The sequence below is a fragment of the Dendrobates tinctorius genome, unplaced genomic scaffold (assembly GCF_039654945.1).
Source record: "Dendrobates tinctorius isolate UK_male_01 unplaced genomic scaffold, ASM3965494v1 ptg000138l, whole genome shotgun sequence".
Lineage (NCBI taxonomy): Eukaryota > Metazoa > Chordata > Amphibia > Anura > Dendrobatidae > Dendrobates > Dendrobates tinctorius.
Genome location: NW_027361806.1, coordinates 16,947,468 through 16,969,482, shown reverse-complemented (window position 1 = coordinate 16,969,482; position 22,015 = coordinate 16,947,468). Strand labels below are relative to the sequence as shown.

Here is a 22,015-nt window from a genome sequence, read left to right as displayed (position 1 = left end):
CTACATACAAAGATGCTGTATTTTCATTACATTTGGAGAATTTTTGCAGAGATGGATATAGTCTGGGACTAACGGATAGGGATAGACTGTGGCTTTGATCGCACAAACAAAAATATTTGTGTCACATACTGTCGTAATTATTTTAGAGCTGAAGAAAAAAAAATTAAGGTTGGTTACATCTGACAAGGACAATATAGGTAATTACAGGTTGTTTTTTTGCAGCAGATGCAATGACAATTATTACATGTGATATTGCATATCTTATCCATTCAATCTGGCTCTAAAACACAGACAAGTAATGCGGAATGTATTGTCACCAGTCGGAATAACCTCCGAACCAAACTACACTGAAAATGTAACAGATAAATCTTTGGTAATATCACTAATTTGGAAACAAGTGCAATATTAACTTACAACTCTCACACTGATGTATGCATGATGGTCTCTGCCAGTTTGTAATATCATCTGCAATATAGAAAAAAAAAATTAGCAGTAATATTCTAATAAATTATTCTTATTATAGTTGCTCATTTAGCCCATGTATATGTGCAATCGCGGCTATGCAGTCTCTCACAGAGATTACATATCTATGTAATATGATCAAGTTCACAGAATAGCTGATTGCTATAATCTAGATTCTGAACCCCAAGAAATTGGGTGATCTTGCCAGGAAAAATGTAGTATTACCCAGCAGCCAGGGAATGCAATGAATGCACTAGATCGGTGTAAGGAAATGTTCACATGTGATGGGATTTACTGCAGAATATCATAGAGAGAATCTGAAGCACGCCTGTGCAGAGATCACCTTCTGTAACATCGAGGGAGCCATCTGTAAATGCAGAATGGAACATGTAATTTTCCACCAAATCTCAAAGTGAATCTGCTTAATGTAAAACAGAACCGAGAAAAGACACATACACAATTATTGGAAAAAAAAATATCAGTGCCAAAAATATTTACATGGAACCAGTAAAGGCGGTTCGGTACACAGAGAAAGGAGCGGATCTTTAGATTGTTGCATTGTTTTCGTATTGTAACTCTCCTCATATAAGGGCGATTTCTGCAACTTTCTAATTGTGTGTAGCAATTCCTGTCCACTTTGCAATAATTTGAAAGCAAGCAGAAATTTAGAAATTGCGTTATAACTTCTGTTCAGTCACAACCGACAGACGAGGTGATGCATTCCTGTCCCATTCTATGGGCGACCGATTATAGTTTTGTTATTTAGGAATGCTCCGACATTCTATTCTGTAAGATGTTGCAAAGGACAGTAAGGTTTCATTATTAAAGGTTTTGTGGATTTAGGTAAATAAGTAACATCCCAGCCTCGCACTATAGATGAGGATTTGCTGATGAAAAACCATTCGGAAAGTCGTAGAGAACCAGAAGCCGTATAATTATGCAGTGAAAGTAATTATGATCCATGATGTACAAGTGTGAACACAAGCTACATAAGATTAACATTTGATTCCAGAAGAAAAAAAGGTGAAAGATACTACACTTTATAAGAAGTTCTGCTATAAACATCATGCAAATGTAGTTACAATGCCAGCACATGATCATTGCACGGGCCGCGTTCTAGAAAATGGTTTCACAGCAAAACTTTCTCGGTATCGTCATGTCACGCTGAAGGTCTCTTTTGTGGAGGGGCAAATACAGGATAATTAAGAATTACACGGAGGAAATTTACATGACCATAGTCTGAGGCCGCCGGAGCAGAAGCCACTGATCATTAGTGCCTCCGGCTCTAGTGCAAATGGAAAAACGGTTGAAGTAGGAAAAATAATTTGATTTCTGTTATGTTTTGTTGGAACCAACTTTATAGAATACGCCCCCATATGCCACACAAAAAGAAAAAAAAAAAAAAAAGAGGTTTTTTTTTTGGTAACTTTCACATGTATTTATGTAAAGTTGGACAAACTCGTGAACTTTTCAGTTTGCAATAAGACAATTTTTCCCTCTAAACTGTATAGAGGGACAGATGCAGTCATGTCGGGGATGGGCACGGTTCGCAGCAGATATGGTCGGTGCCTGACCGCAGTCTCCTACGTTCTGGGCGGGGGGTCTACCATATTTTACAGTAAATGTTGTGCTCTGACACTTACATACTAGCACATAAAAATGGCAGCTCCAATAAATAATAATTACAAAGATAAATAAAATTCAGTGATTTTTATATTGTTTTAAATATAAAGGTTTATTTAAAATATTAATAAAAATTGTGATAATATTTTCATTCACTTAAAAGGGAATGTATGTGTGGATTAGGTAGCAGCCAGGATGCAGGAGAGGTAAATGAATGTCAAGTGGGTTTTTAAAGAGGTTATCCAGTCACCAGATATTGATGACCGATGGGATAGGTCATCAATATCTGATTGGTAGGGGTGCCAATTGAAGAGATGCCGTTTTGGAGTACCCATGAGCAACACATTGAATGGAGATGTGTATCAATCTCCATGCAATGTATTTACACCCATCCTGGTCTCAGACCCCCACCAGTCTGATACTGATGTCCTATCTACAGGATAGGTCATCAATATAGAAGTAGTAGACAACCCCTTTAATGCGCCTAAGTTTCAGTAAATTTGCATACATACATGTGAATGCTTCAAGTTTGCCCTACATAAGGCAACTTACATTTGGTGCAAGGATAAACAAATCATATTACACAGGGAAAATTAGCCGATTTCAAAATTAATCCGCAACATGATCATTTCCGCCAAACAAAAAAACACTGATGTTGAGAGGGACCAAACGGAGACATTTTTTTTGCAAGAGATAAAAAAAAAAAAAGGCAGAAAGAAAAAACAAAACATACATTTCCCAGAATATTCATTTGTCATAATAAAAGTTTATCAACTGTACAAGTTAAGAAAATTATACAAGCTTTGTTTAAGAAAGGACAGTTCATCCAAAACATAGTTACTGTAAAAATCTCTCAAAGGCTACGAAGAAATCTGGAAAAATACACCATGTATCTTTTTTTTTCCGCCCAGATAGAAATAGAAAAAGACATCATTGATGTCAATAATTTACATACACAAACCTTATTTGGTTTACTCTTAACTTCTACCTATAAAATTGGTGCCTACGACATTCGGGGTCCAACTTTCTTAGCAATTTCAAATCCGACAAGATAAAAAAAAAGCAAAAAAAAAAAAAAAAATGCAGAAAATGTAAATCCTACATTACCAGCAACCATTCACACATGTTGTGGTATAATAACAATACATTCTGAAGGTAATTCCTTCATTTCTCAAAAAAAAAAAAAAAAAAAAAAAACTAAGACGTTGATGCTGAAATGTTTTTTTGGGAGGTGGTAGGGTTTATGAAACAGTAAAAAATAAAAATATACATTAAAATAGAACTTGTTAAATAACTAGTTGAACCCTGAAATTTCAAGATGCCTCGAAACATACTTTTAAAAAAAAAAAGAAAAAAAAAGTCTCAATCGTTGCCGGTCGGAGCGAAAGGAACGTTTCTTTAGACCTCTCCTTGTGAATATATTTCCTGAAAAATTTCCGACGAGCCAGGACTGTCCTTTTCGGGGCTGTCGATCCGTCGTCTCTTTGCGGATCGTTCATTGGTGTCGTCCAGCTCTTTATCACGGCTGTGGCTGAATTTGGAATCGCTGGATAAAATGTCACGGTTGTAGCCGTTGGTGTCTGTGTCGTTTGAAGATGGTTCTCCCGTGCTTGGGCCATTTAGGTGAACGACTCCGGCGGTGCCATCATCTTTGTAAGTGGAGACCTCAGAAGGACCATTAACAGCAACCCCTGGGAATTCACAAGCCAAAATTAGAGACAACACTAATCCAAAAATTAAAAAATGTCTGTTTAAGAGCACGGTATATGGTAAGGCAGGGTAAAGGGATTGTACCAAGAACTCACCAACAAGGGCATGAACACCATAAATGGAAACCACGTGGATGCTTTAATACCATATAGAGTGGTGGTGGTGGGGTCCTAGCTTTAGTTATGTTTATCCCTACTAAAAGAATAAACCTGTGAAGAGCTTCTCCTCTCCACATACTATGTTTTAACAAGACGGGAAAGAAACTTCAGAAAGTCCAGGACCAATTGGTTCCGTTCTGAGAAGGGTTTTAATTTTTTGCTACAAAAATTTTCCTCCAAATATGCTGGAAGACTAGTTGAGTTTTAAGGCTTTGCTCCTTGGCATTTTCGCCTGCCACACCAGTCATCTTGTCTGGTGGACTCCCATTAACATCTGTACATAAAACTTTATTTTATGGAGTCTTTACCATTCTGGTTAGTGTTGGACGCCGTGCCATCGTCCTTCTCAGACTGGCTGGTGCTACTGTTAGAGGTAGTAGGTGGTGGGGACGGAGCTCGGCTAGATGCGGCACTTTCACTCTCATCTAGAAGCCGGTCCATATAATCCCTGAAAGAAAAAGAAATGAGTACAGTCATTACTTTTCCTACAGTGAGCTTACACAGAAATTAAAAATCAGCTGTTTAACCAGGATACTCACGTTACACCGGGGTGCAGATTGTATTTTTTTTTGCCGAACCTTGTCTGTTGAGCGAAAAAGTCGTATCGCTCAGACTTCTTCCACATGTAGTAAAAAGCCACGCATTCTCCAACCGATCGCGTTCTCACCTAAGCAATAAATTAACATGTTACAGAGGGGCAGTGGTGTATTACACACCCCACTTTATATACCTTGGTCAGTGGCAGAATCATCATGATGTTAATTATTCACACAGATTTTTGTGAGCGGAAAATCGGCAGCATTTTATAACATCAGCAGACTTTCAAAAGTCTCATTCAAACGCTGCCAAAAAAAGGAGATTTTTGTGTACTCACCGTAAAATCTCTTTCTCTTAGCCTCTAATTGGGGGACACAGAACCATGGGTGTTATGCTGCTGTCCACTAGGAGGCGACACTATGCATAATCTGAAAAAGATTAACTTTGGCTCCTCCTCTGCAGTATACACCCCTGGACGGCGTCAGCCTTCTCCAGTTTTGTGCCAAAGCATTAGGAGGAACGTAACCAAATAACATAACCGTGCCTGTAAGAAGGCTACTATGTACGAGCTCAAAGAACAATATGAGAACTCAACCGTAAACAACGGCCCATAAGGGCAACAGGATGGGAGCTGTGTCCCCCAATTAGAGGCTAAGAGAAAGAGATTTTACGGTGAGTACACAAAAATCTCCTTTACTCTGTCGCCTCATTGGGGGACACAGAACCATGGGACGTCCCAAAGCAGTCCCTGGGTGGGAAGCAATGGACGAATATTGAGCTAGCAGGTCCCTAAATTTGGGGCACTGCCGCCTGCAGAACCAGTCTACCCAGGCTCGCATCTGCTGAGGACTGGGTATGAACACTGTAGTGTTTCGTAAACGTGTGTAGGCTAGTCCAAGTGGCCGCCTTACACACTTGTTGTGCCGAAGCCTGATGCCGAATGGCCCAGGAGGCCCCTACTGCCCTTGTAGAGTGTGCCGTGATACCGGCCGGAAGAGGGGAACTGTTAAGTCGGTAGGCCTCATGTATGGTGGACTTGATCCACCTGGCAAGGGTAGCCTTGGAAGCCGGCAGCCCCTTGCGACTACCTTCCGGAAGAATGAAGAGGGAATCAGACTTCCGGAAAGGTGCAGTCCTGGACACGTAAATCCGCAATGCTCTGACGAGGTCAAGCGTATGCAGAGCCTTCTCCACTCTATGAACCGGAACCGGGCAAAGGGATGGCAGTGAAATCTCCTCATTGAGGTGAAAGTTGGACACAACCTTCGGAAGGAAGGATGGTACCGTGCGGAGAACCACCTTGTCCTGGTGAAAGGCTAGGAAAGGCCGTCTGCAGGAAAGTGCTGACAATTCCGACACTCTGCGTAACGAGGTGATCGCCACTAGAAAAACCACTTTCTGAGACAGAATGGAGAGTGGAACTTGCAATGCTGTCAGGACCAGATTGAGGTCCCACGTATCCAGCGGACGTTTGTAGGGAGGAACCAAATCGGGAAACTCCCTGGATGAAAGTCCTGACTTGCGGTTTAATAGCAATGCGCTTTTGAAAAAGGACTGAAAGCGCCGACACCTGACTCTTAAGCGAGCTTAAGGATAGCTTGGCGTCTAGGCCCGATTGAAGAAAACCTAGTACCTTCGGGAGGGAATAAGGGAGTGGGACTTGTCCATGAGATTCGCACCAAGAAAAGAAAGCTCTCCAGGTATGATAATAGAGCTTGGCGGAGGCAGGCTTCCTTGCCCTGATCATAGTTGCAATGACTGCCGGTGAAAAACCTGCCTGGGTTAGAATCCAGGTTTCAAGGGCCATGCCGTCAAATTGAGAGCCCCTGAATTCTGGTGGAAGAACGGACCTTGAGACAGAAGGTCGTAACGGTCGGGTAGACGCCAGGGGACGTCTGCTGTAAGTTGAACGATGTCGGCGTACCATGTACGTCTGGGCCAGTCTGGCGCGATGAGGATGGTTGGAACTCCCTCTTGCTTGATCTTCCTCACGACCCTGGAGATTAGGGGGAGGGGTGGAAAAATGTACAGGAGTCGGAACTGGGACCAGGGCATCCGCTCCGAGTGTCCGCGGGTCGTGTGTCCTGGCCATGAAATTGGGGACCTTGGTATTGAGATGGGATGCCATTAGGTCCACCTCCGGGGTTCCCCAACGTTGACAGATCTGGTAAAAAATCTCGGGATCGAGAGACCACTCCCCCGAGTCCATTCCTTGCCTGCTGAGGAAGTCGGCTTCCCAGTTTTCTACACCCGGAATGTGGACCGCAGAAAGTACCGACCTCGTGTCTTCTGCCCAGCGGAGGATATGCGCCACTTCTCTCATCGCATGGGCGCTGCGGGTCCCGCCTTGGTGGTTCACGTATGCCACAGCCGTGGCATTGTCCGACTGTATCCGTATGTGCGAGGCTGCAAGCAAGTGATGAAAGGCTCTCAGTGCCAAGAGGATGGCCCTGATTTCCAGAATATTGATGGGCAATGTCACTTCCCTCGGTGACCACTTGCCTTGTGCCCTGTGATGTAGGTGCACCGCCCCCCAGCCTGTCAGGCTTGCATCGGTAGTCAGGATCTTCCATTGTCCTGAGAGAAAGGGCTTCCCTCGTGTAAGCGAGGTTGGTTTGAGCCACCAATGCAGGGACCTCCTGGTTGACGACGTCAACCTGAACTCCCTGTCGAGGGAGAAGGGATTCCTGTCCCAAGATCTGAGTATGGCTAGTTGAAGGACCCTGAGGTGAAACTGGGCAAATGGCACTGCCTCTATTGCTGCTGCCATCCGGCCGAGGACTCTCATGGCAAACCGGAGAGATCGAGGAGGACTGCGAAGGAGTGTACGAACTCCCAGACGGATGGCCAGTGTCTTGTCCTTGGGAAGGAGCACCAGGCCCCTGGAGGTGTCGAATAACATTCCCAGGAATGTTAGAGTCTGACTTGGGATAGTCGACGATTTCTGTAGGTTGACTAGCCATCCCAGGCGACTCAGTGTGTCTATTGTGATTGAGACACTGACCTCGCAGTCTTTGAAAGTGGGAGACTTGATGTAGAGGTCGTCCTGGTACGGGATGACTAGAATGCCTCTTGAGTGCAGAGCGTCCATGGTGGCCGCCATGAATTTGGTGAACGTTCTTGGAGCCGTGGCGAGTCCGAACGGAAGGGCGACAAACTGGTAGTGGTTTTGGTTGACCGCGAACCTGAGAAACCTTTGGTGGGCGGAGGCAATTGGTATGTGCTGATACGCATCCTGTATGTCTATGGAGGCAAGGTATTCTCCCTGCTCCATGGATGCAATGATGGACCGGAGGGACTCCATGCGGAAATGACGGACCCGTACGTAATTGTTGAGCTGTTTTAGGTCCAGTATGGGTCGGACGCTGCCTCCTTTCTTGGGGACTACGAACAGATTTGAGTAGAACCCTCGGAATCTCTCGTTCACGGGAACCGGCACCACAACTCCTGCTTGAAGGAGAGAGGAGACCGCTTGGTGGAAAGCACGAGCCTTGTCTGGTAGTGTTGGAGGAATAGAAAGGAAGAACCGGTTCGGTGAAGCGGAAGTGAACTCTATCTTGTATCCGGAAGACACTATTTCCCTGACCCACTTGTCTTCTGTAATAGGCAGCCAGACTTGCTGAAAGAGTAAAAGTCGGCCGCCTACTGGTGGGGTGTCTTCCGGAGTTCGTGAGTCATGATGAAGCGAAGTTCTGAGGTTTTCCTCCCTTGGGTTTCGCTTGGCCTGCTTTCGACTGCCAAGACCTGTCCGGTCGCTGCTGCGTCCGTGGGTTGTCCCTGCGTGGAGAGCGGTTACGGTTTTGCGCTGGGCGCGAGATGGACCAGCCCGAGGAATTCCGAAAGGATCGGAATCGTGTCTGGTTTCTTCGTTTAAACGTGCGTTTCGGTTTTAGTTGAGGGAGATAGGTACTCTTACCCCCAGTGGCATTGGCTATCATTGTGTCTAACTTTTCGCCGAAAAGTCTTCCAGTAAGATACGGAAGTCGCGTGAGGGACTTCTTTGAGGCCGCATCCGCTTTCCATTCTCGCAGCCAGAGGATGCGTCGGATCGTGATGGCGTTTGATGCTATTCCCGCTACACCTCTTGCGGAATCCAGGGCTGCATGAAGCATGTAGTCTGCTACCACTGCTATCTGAAAAAATAATAGCAGGGGTATCTCTACCAATACCGAGATATGTATTTTGTAGATTGGTAAGGACCAGTTTAATTAAAACTTAACTTTTAATCAACCTTTAAAAACATATATCAACAAAAAGTGCCATACAAAGTGCTCGTGCTGAAGTGAATAAAAAATGTTCAATGCCGCCTGAAATAAACCATATAGGACAATAGGGCACTCGTTATATCATTTACAGCAGCCTCTTGGTGTTGTATACCTATAGGGCCTCAGTCCCTCAACCCAGATATGACGTAGCTCCACATATAAGTTGTCCTTTGATGGTTATTACTGTTTTCTAGGCTCCAATATAATCCGTATAGGACATTAATAAACCAAAAAGTGAGCCACTGTACACATATCCAACACCCTCAGAGAGAGATTATATGAAGTCTCCTTTAAATTACTGACCACATATCTCCTTTCTAGTGTATAAATAGATCATGTACTTATCTCAGATATCGTTGTTTTTCAAAGCGATAACTGAATACTGCTCACAGCAAGGGGGCTCCACATATCAGCGAATCGCTGGGTAGCTCGATTCCCTCTGTATATCTCCCAACGCGTTTCATCTACCACAAATTCATCAGGGGAGTAGTGGCATTTATGTCCGGTGGCATTGCGCGCCGTATCGCGCACTCATTATCCTTTATGTACATTCAGAAGTCCCGCGGTCTATCCCCATTTCCGGACGCCGGGGCTGGCACTTCCGGTTTTCATCTTACTTAGACCCCTAGACTCCTCTCCTGCCCCACTTGCCGGTCTGCTGCGTCCCTGAGGGTTGAGCTATCTGGCAGAGAGAGTAAGGTCTGCGCTGCTAGCCTCGAAACCGGGGGGTCCACTTCAGGTGGATCTGTCCATTGTTTGGTGTCTGTCTGTGGGAAGGGGTACTTCGCTTCCAAATATTTGCGATTAGCAAATTTTTTCTCAGGCTGCGCAAACTGTTTGGTAAGTATTTTCTCAAACTCATGGTGATTAGGGAAGAACTTAGGTGGTTTCTGAACACTTTCGAAGCAAATCCTATGTTCTGGGACTTCCGGGGCCGACTCTGGAATTTTTAGCACCCGATGGATGGCAGAGATTATGTCCTCAACTAGCGCTGTATTGCTAGGGGGAGAAGGTACCACTGACCTCTCCGTTTCGTTATCTGAGTCGGAGTCACAGATGCCCTCCGAATCCTGTGCCTCGCTAAGGTGATCCCTGGAGGGCGACCTGGGGCGGGGGTCTTCTGTGGTGGGGGATCTCTGGTAAATTGCACTGTCTGTCTGTGACAGGGGACTGCCTAGGAGACCTGGAATGACGCTGTCTCTCCCTGGAGGGGGACGACCTTGTGCTACAGGACGACTCAGGTGATCGAGACCTGTGGGTCCGCTTACGTCTGTGAGAGTCGGAAGCAGCATGTTCCTGAGACAAGCTGTCCGTTTGCTGTGTAACGTCCATAGCCGGGGCCCAACTCTGCAGAGCTTGCAGCAATGTGGCAGTTAGGTTGTCTATGGACTGTGTCATAGACTGTGACATCTGAGTTGCCCATTCCGGCGTGGCCTGTGACACTGAGGGACTCCCTGGGGTTCTGACCCAGAGTTCTGGATGCAGTCCCGGCAATGCGGATACATGCTGCCACTAGGGAGCGTGGCTTTGCAGGCTGTGCAGAATGCATAGAAATATTCCTGCCTGGTTCTCTTCCTTGAGCCCGGCATAGTGCACAGAGGCTGGCTATTAGGGATCGAACAGGGGTGGCTACGCAGAGGGAACCCACAGAGAGCCTTATAGTAAGTATGGATTCACAGCTGAGTATGAGAACCCAGCTGTGAGCTTACCCCACCGGTGTGCCCCTAGGTCCAGCACCGACAGATCCCAGTTCTGTGCCCCCCGGAGACCGCTGTGATGCTACTCTCCTGGATCTCATCCAAAAAAATGGCCACCGGGACTCTGAGGAGAGGGAGGAGGGGGCGGAGAGCTGAAAAGGGCGCGCTGGGCTGTGTAAAAACGCGCCCTTTCTGCCTCAATCCGCCCCTTCTATGACACTCCAGCATGTCATTTTAGTCATCCGGGGGGGCGGGGAGAAGGCGGCGGCTTCGGCTAGGCCAAAGCCGCGGTCTAAATTAGAGGCCTGATGCCCAGGAGGGCTCCAGAGCGGCGCGGTAGTCCGGGGTGGGGGGGGCGGATTTGTACCAAACCCCCCCAGAATGGTCGACTGGATAGCGGTGGGGGTAGCAGGGGTAGCGGTTCCTGTATGGGGGGCCCCTGGAGCGCTATGGAGCCGCTGCTGCTGCTGCAGAGACAGGGACGCAAAAAAGCCCCGTCTCTGCTGTGCCATCCAGTCCGCACCCTCCCCCGGCCCCAACAGGATCCCTCAGCTGGTCTGGGGTCCCTGGAAGCTGCGGAATGATGCCTGTTCTCCGACCCTACCTGAGGCGTCTCAACCTAATGCCCCCTGCGGGGGATTAGGGAGGGTGCGTCTGTCACCGTCAGGGGGTCTTCATCCTCGCCTCAACCTCAACCCAGACCCCAAAGGGGTTGGGGAAGGAGGGGGGTCTCGACCTCGAACCAGGACCCGAGGGACTGGGGAGGGAGCGACATGGGGAATAGCCACCTCGACCTCAACCGGGTACCCATAATGGGGGACCGAGGAGGGAGCCATGCCGGGAGTCTCGCAGGAGACCCGCTTTTCTTCATCTGTAGTCCTTTGGAAAAAAATCCAGGAAAAAGACGGAGTAAAAAAAAAAAAAAAAAAAATTCTTAGGTGTGCCTCCTGCGACACTAAGCAAAAACTGGAGAAGGCTGACGCCGTCCAGGGGTGTATACTGCAGAGGAGGAGCCAAAGTTAATCTTTTTCAGATTATGCATAGTGTCGCCTCCTAGTGGACAGCAGCATAACACCCATGGTTCTGTGTCCCCCAATGAGGCGACAGAGTAAACTATCTGCATGTAATAAGGACTCCTATTGTTGAATAGTTAAGGGTTTTTAACATGTCACAAAAGTTAGAATGCTACAGTTAGTGTAATTTTTATCTCAATAATCAATAGTACACGTGAAAATAAAAAACTTTGTAATATATCATATAGGTAAGAAATCTCTTTTCTCCTGAACTAAATCAATCATTCTCAAAATTCTCAATTCATAGGTAAAGATTTAAGGATCTGGTTTGTGCTTTTGAACTTCTATGGAGGAGGGGAGGAGCAAGAGACAGACACGGACCATAGATGACAGCTGGTGCTTATAAAGTTCTCTCTCAGTAACGGGGAAAAGCCGGATTACTTACCGGTAATGCTCTTTTAATGAGTCCACGACAGCACCCACTTGGAGAGAGGGATCCGCCCATAGAAACAGGAAACCTACAGAGATAAAAGAGGGCAGTCCGCCTCTCCTCCTCTGTTGGATTTCAGAGTACCCGGAGGACCGCCAATTATTAGGCCATTATATTACTCCATAAGATCATTCTATTTTTACAGCTAAGAAGGTGTATATACATTATGTTAACTTCTAGGGAGGGTTAGTGAACGGGTGCTGTCGTGGACTCATTAAAAGAGAATTACCGGTAAGTAATCCGGCTTTTTACCCTTCGCCACGACAGCACCCACTTGGAGAGACTTTCAGAGACCTTCACCTGGGAGGGACCACCGTGCCGAGGACCGCTCTACCAAAGGCTAGGTCAGATGAGCATGATAAATCAAGTCTATAGTGATTATAAAAGGTAGAGGGTGTAGACCAGGTTGCCGCCTTACATATAGACTCGATTGCGACGTCTCCCCTCTCTGCCCAAGAGGAAGCCATAGCTCTGGCGGAATGCGCTCTGATACCCTCCGGAGGTTCTTCATTGCTCTCAGAGTATGCCAGACTGATCGCGTCTCTAATCCACCGAGACAAGGTACCCCTTGTGACCTCATATCCCTTCTTTTGGCCCTGAAAGGAAATAGAGCCCTACTCTTCCTCCAGCTGCTAGACCTCTCAATGTATTGTAAAACTGCTCTTCTAACGTCTAGTGTATGGAACTTTTCTTCCTCTGGAGTAGAAGGGTTACTAAAAAATGAAGGGAGATGGATCTCTTGTGACCTATGAAACTTCCCTGCTACTTTTGGTAAGTATGAGGGGTCCGGTTTTAATATTAGTTGATCCTGGAATGTCAACAAAAAAGGGGGTTCTATTGAAAGTGCTTGTATGTCGCTAACTCTTCTGGCTGAGGTTAGTGCAACTAGTAGTACTGTTTTGAGAGATAGGTGTTTAAGGGATATTGGATCTAATGGCTCAAAGGGAGGACGTGTTAGGGCCTCCAGTACAAGATTCAAGTCCCAAGGAGGAACTCTGGGTATGTGCACCGGTTCGCTTCGCTCACAGGCCGAGATGAATCTGGCTATCCATCTATTGCCTGCCACGTTGTAACCATAGAGGGCCCCTAGAGCCGACACGTGAACCTTTAGTGTGTTAACCGATAGTCCTAAATCTTTCCCTTTCTGTAGAAATTCTAGGATTGGTGTTATCGGAATTTCTCTAGAATCGGGCCCTGTGTGAAACTCTAGGAATTTCCTCCATACCCTGGTGTAAATTTTTGTCGTAGCCAATTTCCGACTGCAGAAGAGTATTGACTAATCCTTCCGAGAATCCCCTGGCTCTCAACATTTCCCTTTCAAGTTCCAGGCCGTCAAGTGGAGATTGTCCACTTGAGGATGGAAGAATGGCCCCTGCGAGAGGAGCTTCGGGGTTGAAGGAAGCACCCAAGGGTCTGTCACGGACATTGCCTGCAGGCATGAAAACCATGGCCTCCTGGGCCAGAATGGCGCTATTAAAATTATTCGCGCTTCCTCTGCCTTGATCTTCCTGATCACCTGTGGTAGCACTATGATTGGGGGAAATGCATATGCCAGTTTGAACTGCCATGGGGCTTGAAGGGCATCCAGAATTTCTGGATTGTCTACCACGTTTAAAGAGGCGAACCTTCGCACCTGCCTGTTTATCCTGGTGGCGAAGAGATCTATTTGGGGCAGCCCCCATAGCGACACGATACGTGAGAATATCTGCTGGTTCAGGCACCACTCTCCTTGTCGTAGTGTATGGCGACTGAGATAATCTGCTTCCAAATTGTCTCTTCCCCTTATATGGAGGGCTGAGAGAGACAAAAAATGTTTTTCGGCTAAGGACAAGATCTTTCTTGCGGAAGACATTAAGGCGACTGATCGAGTCCCGCCTTGTCTGTTCAGATATGCGACCACTGTAGTGTTGTCTGACAGGATCCACACGTTTTCCCCTTGTAACTGTGGAAAGAAATAATATAAAGCTTGACCAACCGCCTTTAGCTCTTTCAAGTTTGAGGAATCCTGATGCTCACTTATATCCCACAAGTCTGGCCAAAGTTGCCTCCCATATGGGCTCCCCATCCTGTGGGGCTGGCGTCGGTAGTAATTATACAGGAAGGTGTTATCACCCATGGTACGCCTCCCGATAGATTATCCTCCTCTAGCCACCATGTAAGGGAGATTAGGACCGTTTGGGATAAAGTAATTTTGTTTGTCAAATTCCCTCGGTCATGGCTTTCCTCTACGAGAATTTGATGTTGTAGTTCCCTCGTATGGAATTGAGCCCACTGAACTGCCGGGATGCAGGAAGTGAGGGACCCCTCTTAAAGATATATACGGCCTATCTATTGCTAACTTGACCTTATTTTTAATTGTCTCAAATTTTACCTGTGGCAATAGGCATTTTAGTTTTATGGAGTCTAGCTGAAGACCCAGGAAGGACTGGACGGATTGTGGCTCGATTCTGGACTTCTTGAAATTTATTATCCAACCTAGAGCCTGCAGAGATAAGATTGCGTCAGCAACTCGTCCATTACATTGTTGAGTTGAGTTTCCTATTATTAAGAAGTCATCCAGATAGGGTATTATTAATGTGTCCTTCTGGCGTAAGAAGGCCATCACTTCCAGCATCACCTTTGTGAAAACTCGTGGTGCGATGGAAAGGCCGAATGGCATGGCTGTAAACTGGAAATGCTGTATGGTGCCATCGAGGGAGACCGCCACTCTGAGGTATTTTTGAAATCTGCAGTGGATTGGGAGATGATAATAAGCATCTTTCAGATCTAAGCCTGCCATCATACAATTGGGGAAGAGGAGCTTAATCGTAGATCTGATGGACTCCATTTTAAATTTATGATTTATTATATATGAGTTTAGTTTTTTCAGGTTGATTATAGTCCTGAACGAGCCATCCGGCTTAGGTACCAAAAAGAGAGGGGAGTAAAACCCCCTCCCTTCCTGTCCCTCAGGCACATGGATCAATACTTTTTTATTCAGGAGACTCAGAATCTCAGTCTCTAGGGCCCGCTGCTGGATTGGCGAGCTGAGAGATGTTATGATCACTGAGCTATGGGGTACGTGGTGAAACTCTATTTTTAACCCCTCCCTAATAATGCCCAGAACCCAGGGGCTGGCCGTGATTTTCTCCCATTCTTGCAGAAAAAATTTTAATCTTCCCCCTACTGGAGGAATTGGCTCCTTAGTTTTTGTCTCTGCGGAAGGAGGATCCTCTAAACATGGCACCCTTGCCCTTTTCCTCCTTTGTAGCCCAGCGATTTTGATTTTCCGCTGGTCTTCCTCTGCCAAATGGTCGTCTCCTAAACGCCCTCCTATAAAACGGGAGAGAGGGGTTAGGGAATCCTTTTTTCCTTTCCTTAGCCTTGGTAAGGATTTCATCTAAAGTTTTCCCAAACAAGAACTCACCCTCACAAGGTATGGCACAAAGCTTTGCCTTGGATTGGGTGTCACCTCTCCAGCTTTTAAGCCATAGGCTACGCCTGGCGTTATTAAGCAGGCCTGCTGTTCTGGCTGCCATCCGTAAGGAATCCGCAGAAGCATCTGCTATGTATGCAGCCGCACCACGGATCAATGGTATAGCAGCCCGTAGCTTGTCTCTGGAGATTTTTTGCTCTATTTGTTGGTCCAGCTGATCAATCCAGACCATCATAGAACGAGCTGAGCAAGTACTAGCTATTGCCGGTTTGAACGTGCCCGTAGCTGCCTCCCATGCCCTTTTTAGCGAGGCATCAGCTTTTCGGTCAAGTGGATCTTTTAGAACTCCTGCGTCCTCCACTGGTAAGGCCGTTTGTTTTGAGGCGGGAGCGACCGCCGCGTCCACTTTCGGCACTTTAGACCATGCTGCTAACTCCTCGTCGCTGAAGGGGTACCTTCTTTTTGAGGCGGAGGGGAGATATCCTCTCTGGTCCTGTTTCTCCCATTCTTTCTTAACCAGAGCTTTAATAGCTGGTATAACAGGAAAAACTCTCCTTTTCCTATCTGTTAGCCCTGCAAACATAATTTCCTGTGTTGTTTGCGGCTCCTTTGTTTCTGTGCAGCCCATGGTATTCCTCACGGATTTAACCAAATTGTCCATATTTTCTAAAGGAAAGCACGAACGCCCCTCCATATCTGAGGAAGATGATGATATAGATGCGTCAGAACTATCGGAGGCTATTGCCTCATCCTCAGAGTCTACGCTGACCGTGGTTGGTTTGCTAATCTCCGTACTTATAGATGTGCTACTAGCTTGGGTTAGGGCCTGTAATTCTTCCCTTATTATGGCCCTTATGTCCACGGCTGATGCTTGTTTTGCTGTTTCATTAATACATTTTTTTGCACAGCCTTTTCGTGTAAGAGTCTGGCAGGGGACGTGTACAGAGGGCACATTATTTATTCTTTGTTTTTTCCCTTATCTTAGCCTAAGGCAGAGATGTAGTGTGGGAGAGAGAGAGAGAGAGAAAGAGAGAGACATTTATCAGCTTTGTAGGCAGAGAGTCGTGCACTCACCCAGAGAAGCTGTAGGTACCGGCTCAGGAGGCTGGGAAGGAGGCTTGTTAGCGTGGCTTCTGTGGCTTCTATCCGAGGAACCTCGGTGAGAGCGATCCTTGGCTGCCGCTGGATCATCTGCCTGGGGATGCGTGTCCTGTCTTGGTGAAGACATGTTTGCACGTAATAATCATATCCCCAAAGCCTTATATGCTCCTTCAATACGCCGGTACCCTCCCCCCCCAGGTGCGCCTGCTTTCCTAGGCGCCGCTAATTTGTCTGCGCCCGGCCTGGATACAGCCGCCGGCCGCTCTGATAAACTGTTTCCCTTTTTTTTTTTTTTTCTCTTACAGGAGGGGGCGGGGAGCGCCTCTTCATGTCCCTGTAGCCGCGCGTGCGCTCTGCGCTGAGGAACCTCCGGTAACCAGGAAGTTCCTCCTTACCATTTCCTGCCTCGCTGCATGTGCGTCTCTTCCTGGACGCTGAAGCTCTCCTGAACGCTGGAGGATACCGCTCCCCCTCCGGTTCACGCTCCCACACAGACCGGGATGGATCATCCCCGAATCCCGGTGTGTGTAAATCTGCAGGGGAACCCCGGTCGGCCTCACCCGGTACCAGCGTTTTCTGCCCGCGCTGCTGCGGCCCAGCCGAGGAGGGAGCCGATTCACAGCACTCCCTCGTCGCTGCATCTGGACCGGAACCCCTGCCGTTCCCACAGAGACTGCACAGGCGGTTCCCTGGCCCAGGTAAGAGTCTGTAGGAGAATCCTGCGGTTCCGATAGGAACAGGAAACCAACAGAGGAGGAGAGGCCGACCGCCCTCTTTTATCTCTGTAGGTTTCCTGTTCCTATGGGCGGATCCCTCTCTCCAAGTGGGTGCTGTCGTGGCGAAGGGTAAAAACTGTATTCAGTTGAAGACACATTTTACCCGTGAATTAAGGATGTTTTAGAATGATCGAGCCAGGAGAAGAAAAAAGTGGTCTACTCTAATAAAGATAAATTCCAAACGTCTCTCATTTTTACATGTACTATTGATTTACGAAATGAAAATGAGATACTTTTTAACATTAAAAAACAAAACAAAAAAAAAAAAACACTGTTTCCTTGGGGTTTACGTGGCTCTAATGAGGGGTTGCCCACCAGTCCATGTGTAACCCAGCCTCCTTTGATGATGTCTCATCCCTTTCCAGCAGGGAAATCAGCAGTAAATTTGGTGTGGATTTCCTGTTGCAATTTTCTGTAACAGGTCCTCTATGTGTGAACTGCGCCTTTTACTCCTTTCCTTATCTCTATGCGATTTGTGATGTACTTTACAAATTTCATGTTCTGCTTTTCAAACTCCAGCCTGAAAGCTGTTCATGACGAGTAGAGGACAAGAACTCTGTGCTAACAAATGACATAGTATTGTAGATATAGGTAGGCAGAGATTTTTTTCTTTTTAATCTTTTTTTTTAAATCCCCAAAACTTTAGACACCAGTCCCTCTTTATCTAGGATGCTGACAGTAAAGTAATTGCTCATTATGTTATAAGCCATTCAAAAGGAGAAAACATCTGCAGCCTTCTTCAATGGGATTACCACATGCAGAGTAGTTTGCCTGTCATTTCTGGAATATTTATATATTGGTCAATATTTTACGCTCCACTTTATATAGAAGTGTACTCTTACAAAGGAGACGATAGGATCACCACTGCACAAGCGACACTCCAAAACGTCAGCAGTGTTATTACCTTGTTTGCTTGTATCAAATGGAAGTCTTTCCCGTAGGCTTTAAGACCTTGCTCAAAATTTCGACATTCTTCTTCCGTCCACACAGAAAGTTCTTCTGAGGAAAAATGGTAAAGAAAAAAAAAACAAAAACAGAAAAAAAAAGAAAAAAAAAATTCATTGTACATAGCTTCAATGTTTCTTATTACAAGTCATCTATAGCAATATACCATTGCCGAAAAGAACGGTTATGGCAAATGTGGCCTTAGTACCAAGACGTCTGCTTACCACGTGCTGCTTTCACATTAAACCTTAATCTTCTCAAAGCTTCTTCTGTGTCAAAATTACATTTCACCAACTCATAAAGGGCCTGAAAAATAGAGAATGGTAATTTAGGATGATCAATTGTAGATACATACAGACAGGAGGTCACTTTCAGATACGGCTGTTAGTTGAGGGTGTGGGTGTGTGTATATATATATATATATATATATATATATATATATATATATATATATATATATATATATATATTTTTTTTTTTTTTTTATTTAAATTTTAAACAATTTTTATGAACAAAATGCAAACTGAAAGAACTAAAGAGAAATCTAAATGCAATCAATATTTGGTAACCGGCCATCACCTTCATCAATTCTTCTAGGTACTGGTCACTTGCTCATAGTTTTTGAAGGGTAAGTGGTAACAATCATCTTGGAGAACTGACCCCAGATCTCCGGTGTATGAGGCTTGTGCTGATCCTTCTGTCTCTTAGACTGTGTTCACACGTTCAGGTTTTTTTGCGTTTTTCCCCTGCAAAAACGCTTACAATAAGCATCCTATCTTTAGAATGAAATTCGTAATTTTTGTGCCCATGATGTGCTTTTTCCGCAAAAAAACCTCAGCATGTTCATTAATTTTGCAGATTTCATTGTATTAGGATGCTCCAGAAAAAAACACGAAAAATCTGCAAAAAAAAAATGCGAAAAACATGGAGAGAAACTCACCGACAAACAAGAGGTTATACCTACTTTTCTAGAGTCTACCGTTCATATTCCAGGATAGACTGGATTCTTACTAACTCAGAAAATATACCTTCACTGCTGTACTCTAGACATATCCCCTCTTCATGGTCTGACCATGATAGTGTACTCTGTGTTTAAATTTGACCTAGCAATGTCGCGACTCTATAAATTGAGATTAAACAAATCCTTATTATCGGACCCCCAAACGAGATCATTAGTTGAACGCTAACTTAAAACCTTCTTTCTCTCGAACATTACTCCTGATGTTTCTGTGGGTAACGTGTGGATGGCCCACAAAAAATACATCACGGGTATATTTATTAGGATAGCCTCCGAAAAAAAGAGAGACCGTCTCCAAGAACAAATATCACTTGAAAATGAGCTTCTTAAATTAGAAATCGCCAACCAATCATGCCCCTCATTATACCTAACCAAACAAATATACGATTTAAAATTGCAATGAAATACTTTATTAACTACTCGTACTGAAAACAGGATTTTTGTTTCTCGGAGCCTTCATTGGGGGACACAGAGACCATGGGTGTATGCTGCTGCCACTAGGAGGCTGACACTATGCACAAAAAAAGGTTAGCTCCTCCTCCGCAGTGTACACCCCACCGACCGGCAGGAAATTCCTCAGTTAGTGAGAAAGCAGTAGGAGAAGTAACAGAATAGATTGAAAAACAGAACAGACAACTCAACTGTAAATAACCAACAAACATAAGAACAGGAGTTGTAGAACATGGGAGGGTGCTGTGTCCCCCAATGAAGGCTCCGAGAAACAGATTTTACGGTAAGCAACCCAAAAATCCTGTTTTCTCTATCGCTTCATTGGGGGACACAGAGACCATGGGACGTCCCAAAGCAGTCCCTGGGGAGGGAGAACAAATTTCCATCATGCCAGCGGACTCACCACCGCTGCCTGCAGGATCCTTCTACCTAGGCTGGCATCCGCCGAAGCGTAGGTGTGGACTTTGTAGAATTTCACAAACGTGTGAACCGATGACCAGGTTGCAGCTTTGCAAAGCTGCAGCGCGGAAGCTCTGTGGTGCACCGCCCAGGAGGCACCCACTGCCCGGGTAGAGTGAGCTCTAATTCCCAGAGGGGCCAATCGATGTTTGACCCGGTAGGCCTCCAAAATTGCCGATCTGATCCAGCGAGCAATAGTAGCTTTGTAGGCCGGCTGACCTTTCCTCGCCCCATCTGGAATGATGAAGAGAGAGTCTGTCTTCCGCAAAGGAGTCGTCCTAGCCAGGTAGACCTTCATCGCCCTGACCAAGTCCAGCTTGTTCAAGGAGCGCTCCCGAGGGTGAGTTGGACCCGGACAAAAGGAAGGGAGAACAATATCCTCATTCAGGTGGAAAGTGGACACTACTTTAGGAAGGATAGAGGGCAGAGGCCGCAGAACTACCTTGTCCTGGTGGAGTACCAAGAAAGGAGAGCGGCAAGAGAGGGCCGCCAATTCCGACACGCGCCGGATGGAGGTGATGGCTACTAGGAAGGCTACTTTCCATGAAAGGAGAGATAGGGAAACTTCCCTGGGAGGTTCAAAGGGAGGACCTTGCAGAACCTCGAGAACCAGATTAAGATCCCAAGGATCTACGGGCGCTCGGTACGGAGGAGCCGTATGAGCCACTCCTTGTAGGAAGGTTTTGACCTGAGGACGGGAGGCCAACGTCTTCTGAAATAAAATGGGACAGCGCCGAAAACCTGACCTTTTAAAGAGCTGAGGGCAAGGCCTGCATCAAGCCCTGCCTGAAGAAATGCAAGGACAGAAGGGAGCGGAAAAAGCATGGGCGGAATGTCGTTGGCCTCGCACCAAGTGAAAAAGGCCTTCGAAGTACGGTAATAAATTTTGGTAGACGATGGCTTTCTGGCCCGGATCATGGTATGAATAACTCGATCCGAAAAGCCTGATCATTTCAAAACCTCGGTCTCAACAGCCACGCCGTTAAATTGAGCGGCCGAGAATTGGGGTGGCAAATCGGACCTTGAGACAGCAGATCTGCCCTGTCTGGAAGCTTCCAGGGGGCATCCGCGAGAAGGTTGACGATGTCCGTGAACCAAGACCTTCTGGGCCAATTTGGGGCGATGAGGATGACTGGAATTCCTTCCGCCTTGATTTTCTTCAACAGCCTGGACAGAAGAGGCAGGGGAGGGAACAGGTAGGGGAGCTCAAACTGCGACCAAGGAATGGCCAGAGCGTCGGCGCCCACTGCGAGAGGATCTCAAGCCCTGGATACAAACTGTGGGACTTTCCTGTTGAGGCGAGAAGCTAGGAGATCTACGTCCGGGGTTCCCCAATGACGGCAAAGCTGAAGAAATACCTCCGGATGTAGGGACCACTCTCCTGCAGCAAGACCCTCGCGGCTGAGAAAATCGGCGGCCCAGTTGTCCACGCCGGGAATGTGTACCGCGGATATTGCCGGGACTGAAACCTCTGCCCAATGAAGAATCTTGGACACTTCTGCCAGGGCTGAGACACTCCGTGTCCCCCCCTGGCGGTTGACATATGCCACCGCTGTGGCATTGTCTGTCTGAATCCGGATAGGCAGGCCCCTGAGAAGTCTCTCCCAGTGAACGAGAGACAGATAAATCGCTCGTATCTCGAGGATGTTGATTGGCAGGGCTGACTCCTGAGTCGATCATCGATCCTGAACAGTGTGATTGCGGAACACTGCCCCCCCAGCCGAGGAGGCTGGCATCCGTTGTCACAATCTGCCAGTGAAAGGGAAGGAATGACCGTCCTAGGGATATGAGAGGAGACGTCAGCCACCAATTGAGGGACTACTTGACCCGGTATGAAAGACTAAATGGGCGATCCAGGGAAAGAACAGACCTGTTCCACCGAGACAGGATGGTGTG

General features: G+C 46.5%; 1 protein-coding gene across 8 annotated transcripts in view; it reads right to left on the bottom strand.

Moving 5' to 3' along the window:
- Window positions 1-1,375: 1,375 nt before the first annotated feature.
- MIER1 (MIER1 transcriptional regulator) overlaps window positions 1,376-22,015 on the bottom strand; it is a 90,544-nt gene continuing 69,904 nt past the window's right edge. For 7 of the 8 annotated variants that reach the window (XM_073544729.1, XM_073544732.1, XM_073544735.1 and 4 more), the window contains 5 exons: window positions 18,417-18,498; window positions 18,152-18,246; window positions 4,493-4,620; window positions 4,262-4,401; window positions 1,376-3,776 (listed from right to left, as the gene is read on the bottom strand). In XM_073544729.1, coding sequence (XP_073400830.1) covers window positions 3,484-3,776; window positions 4,262-4,401; window positions 4,493-4,620; window positions 18,152-18,246; window positions 18,417-18,498 — 738 coding nt within the window. In that variant the 3' untranslated portion in view covers window positions 1,376-3,483. The remainder of the gene's footprint in view (window positions 3,777-4,261; window positions 4,402-4,492; window positions 4,621-18,151; window positions 18,247-18,416; window positions 18,499-22,015) is intronic. The other variant, XM_073544730.1, reaches the window with a different exon arrangement.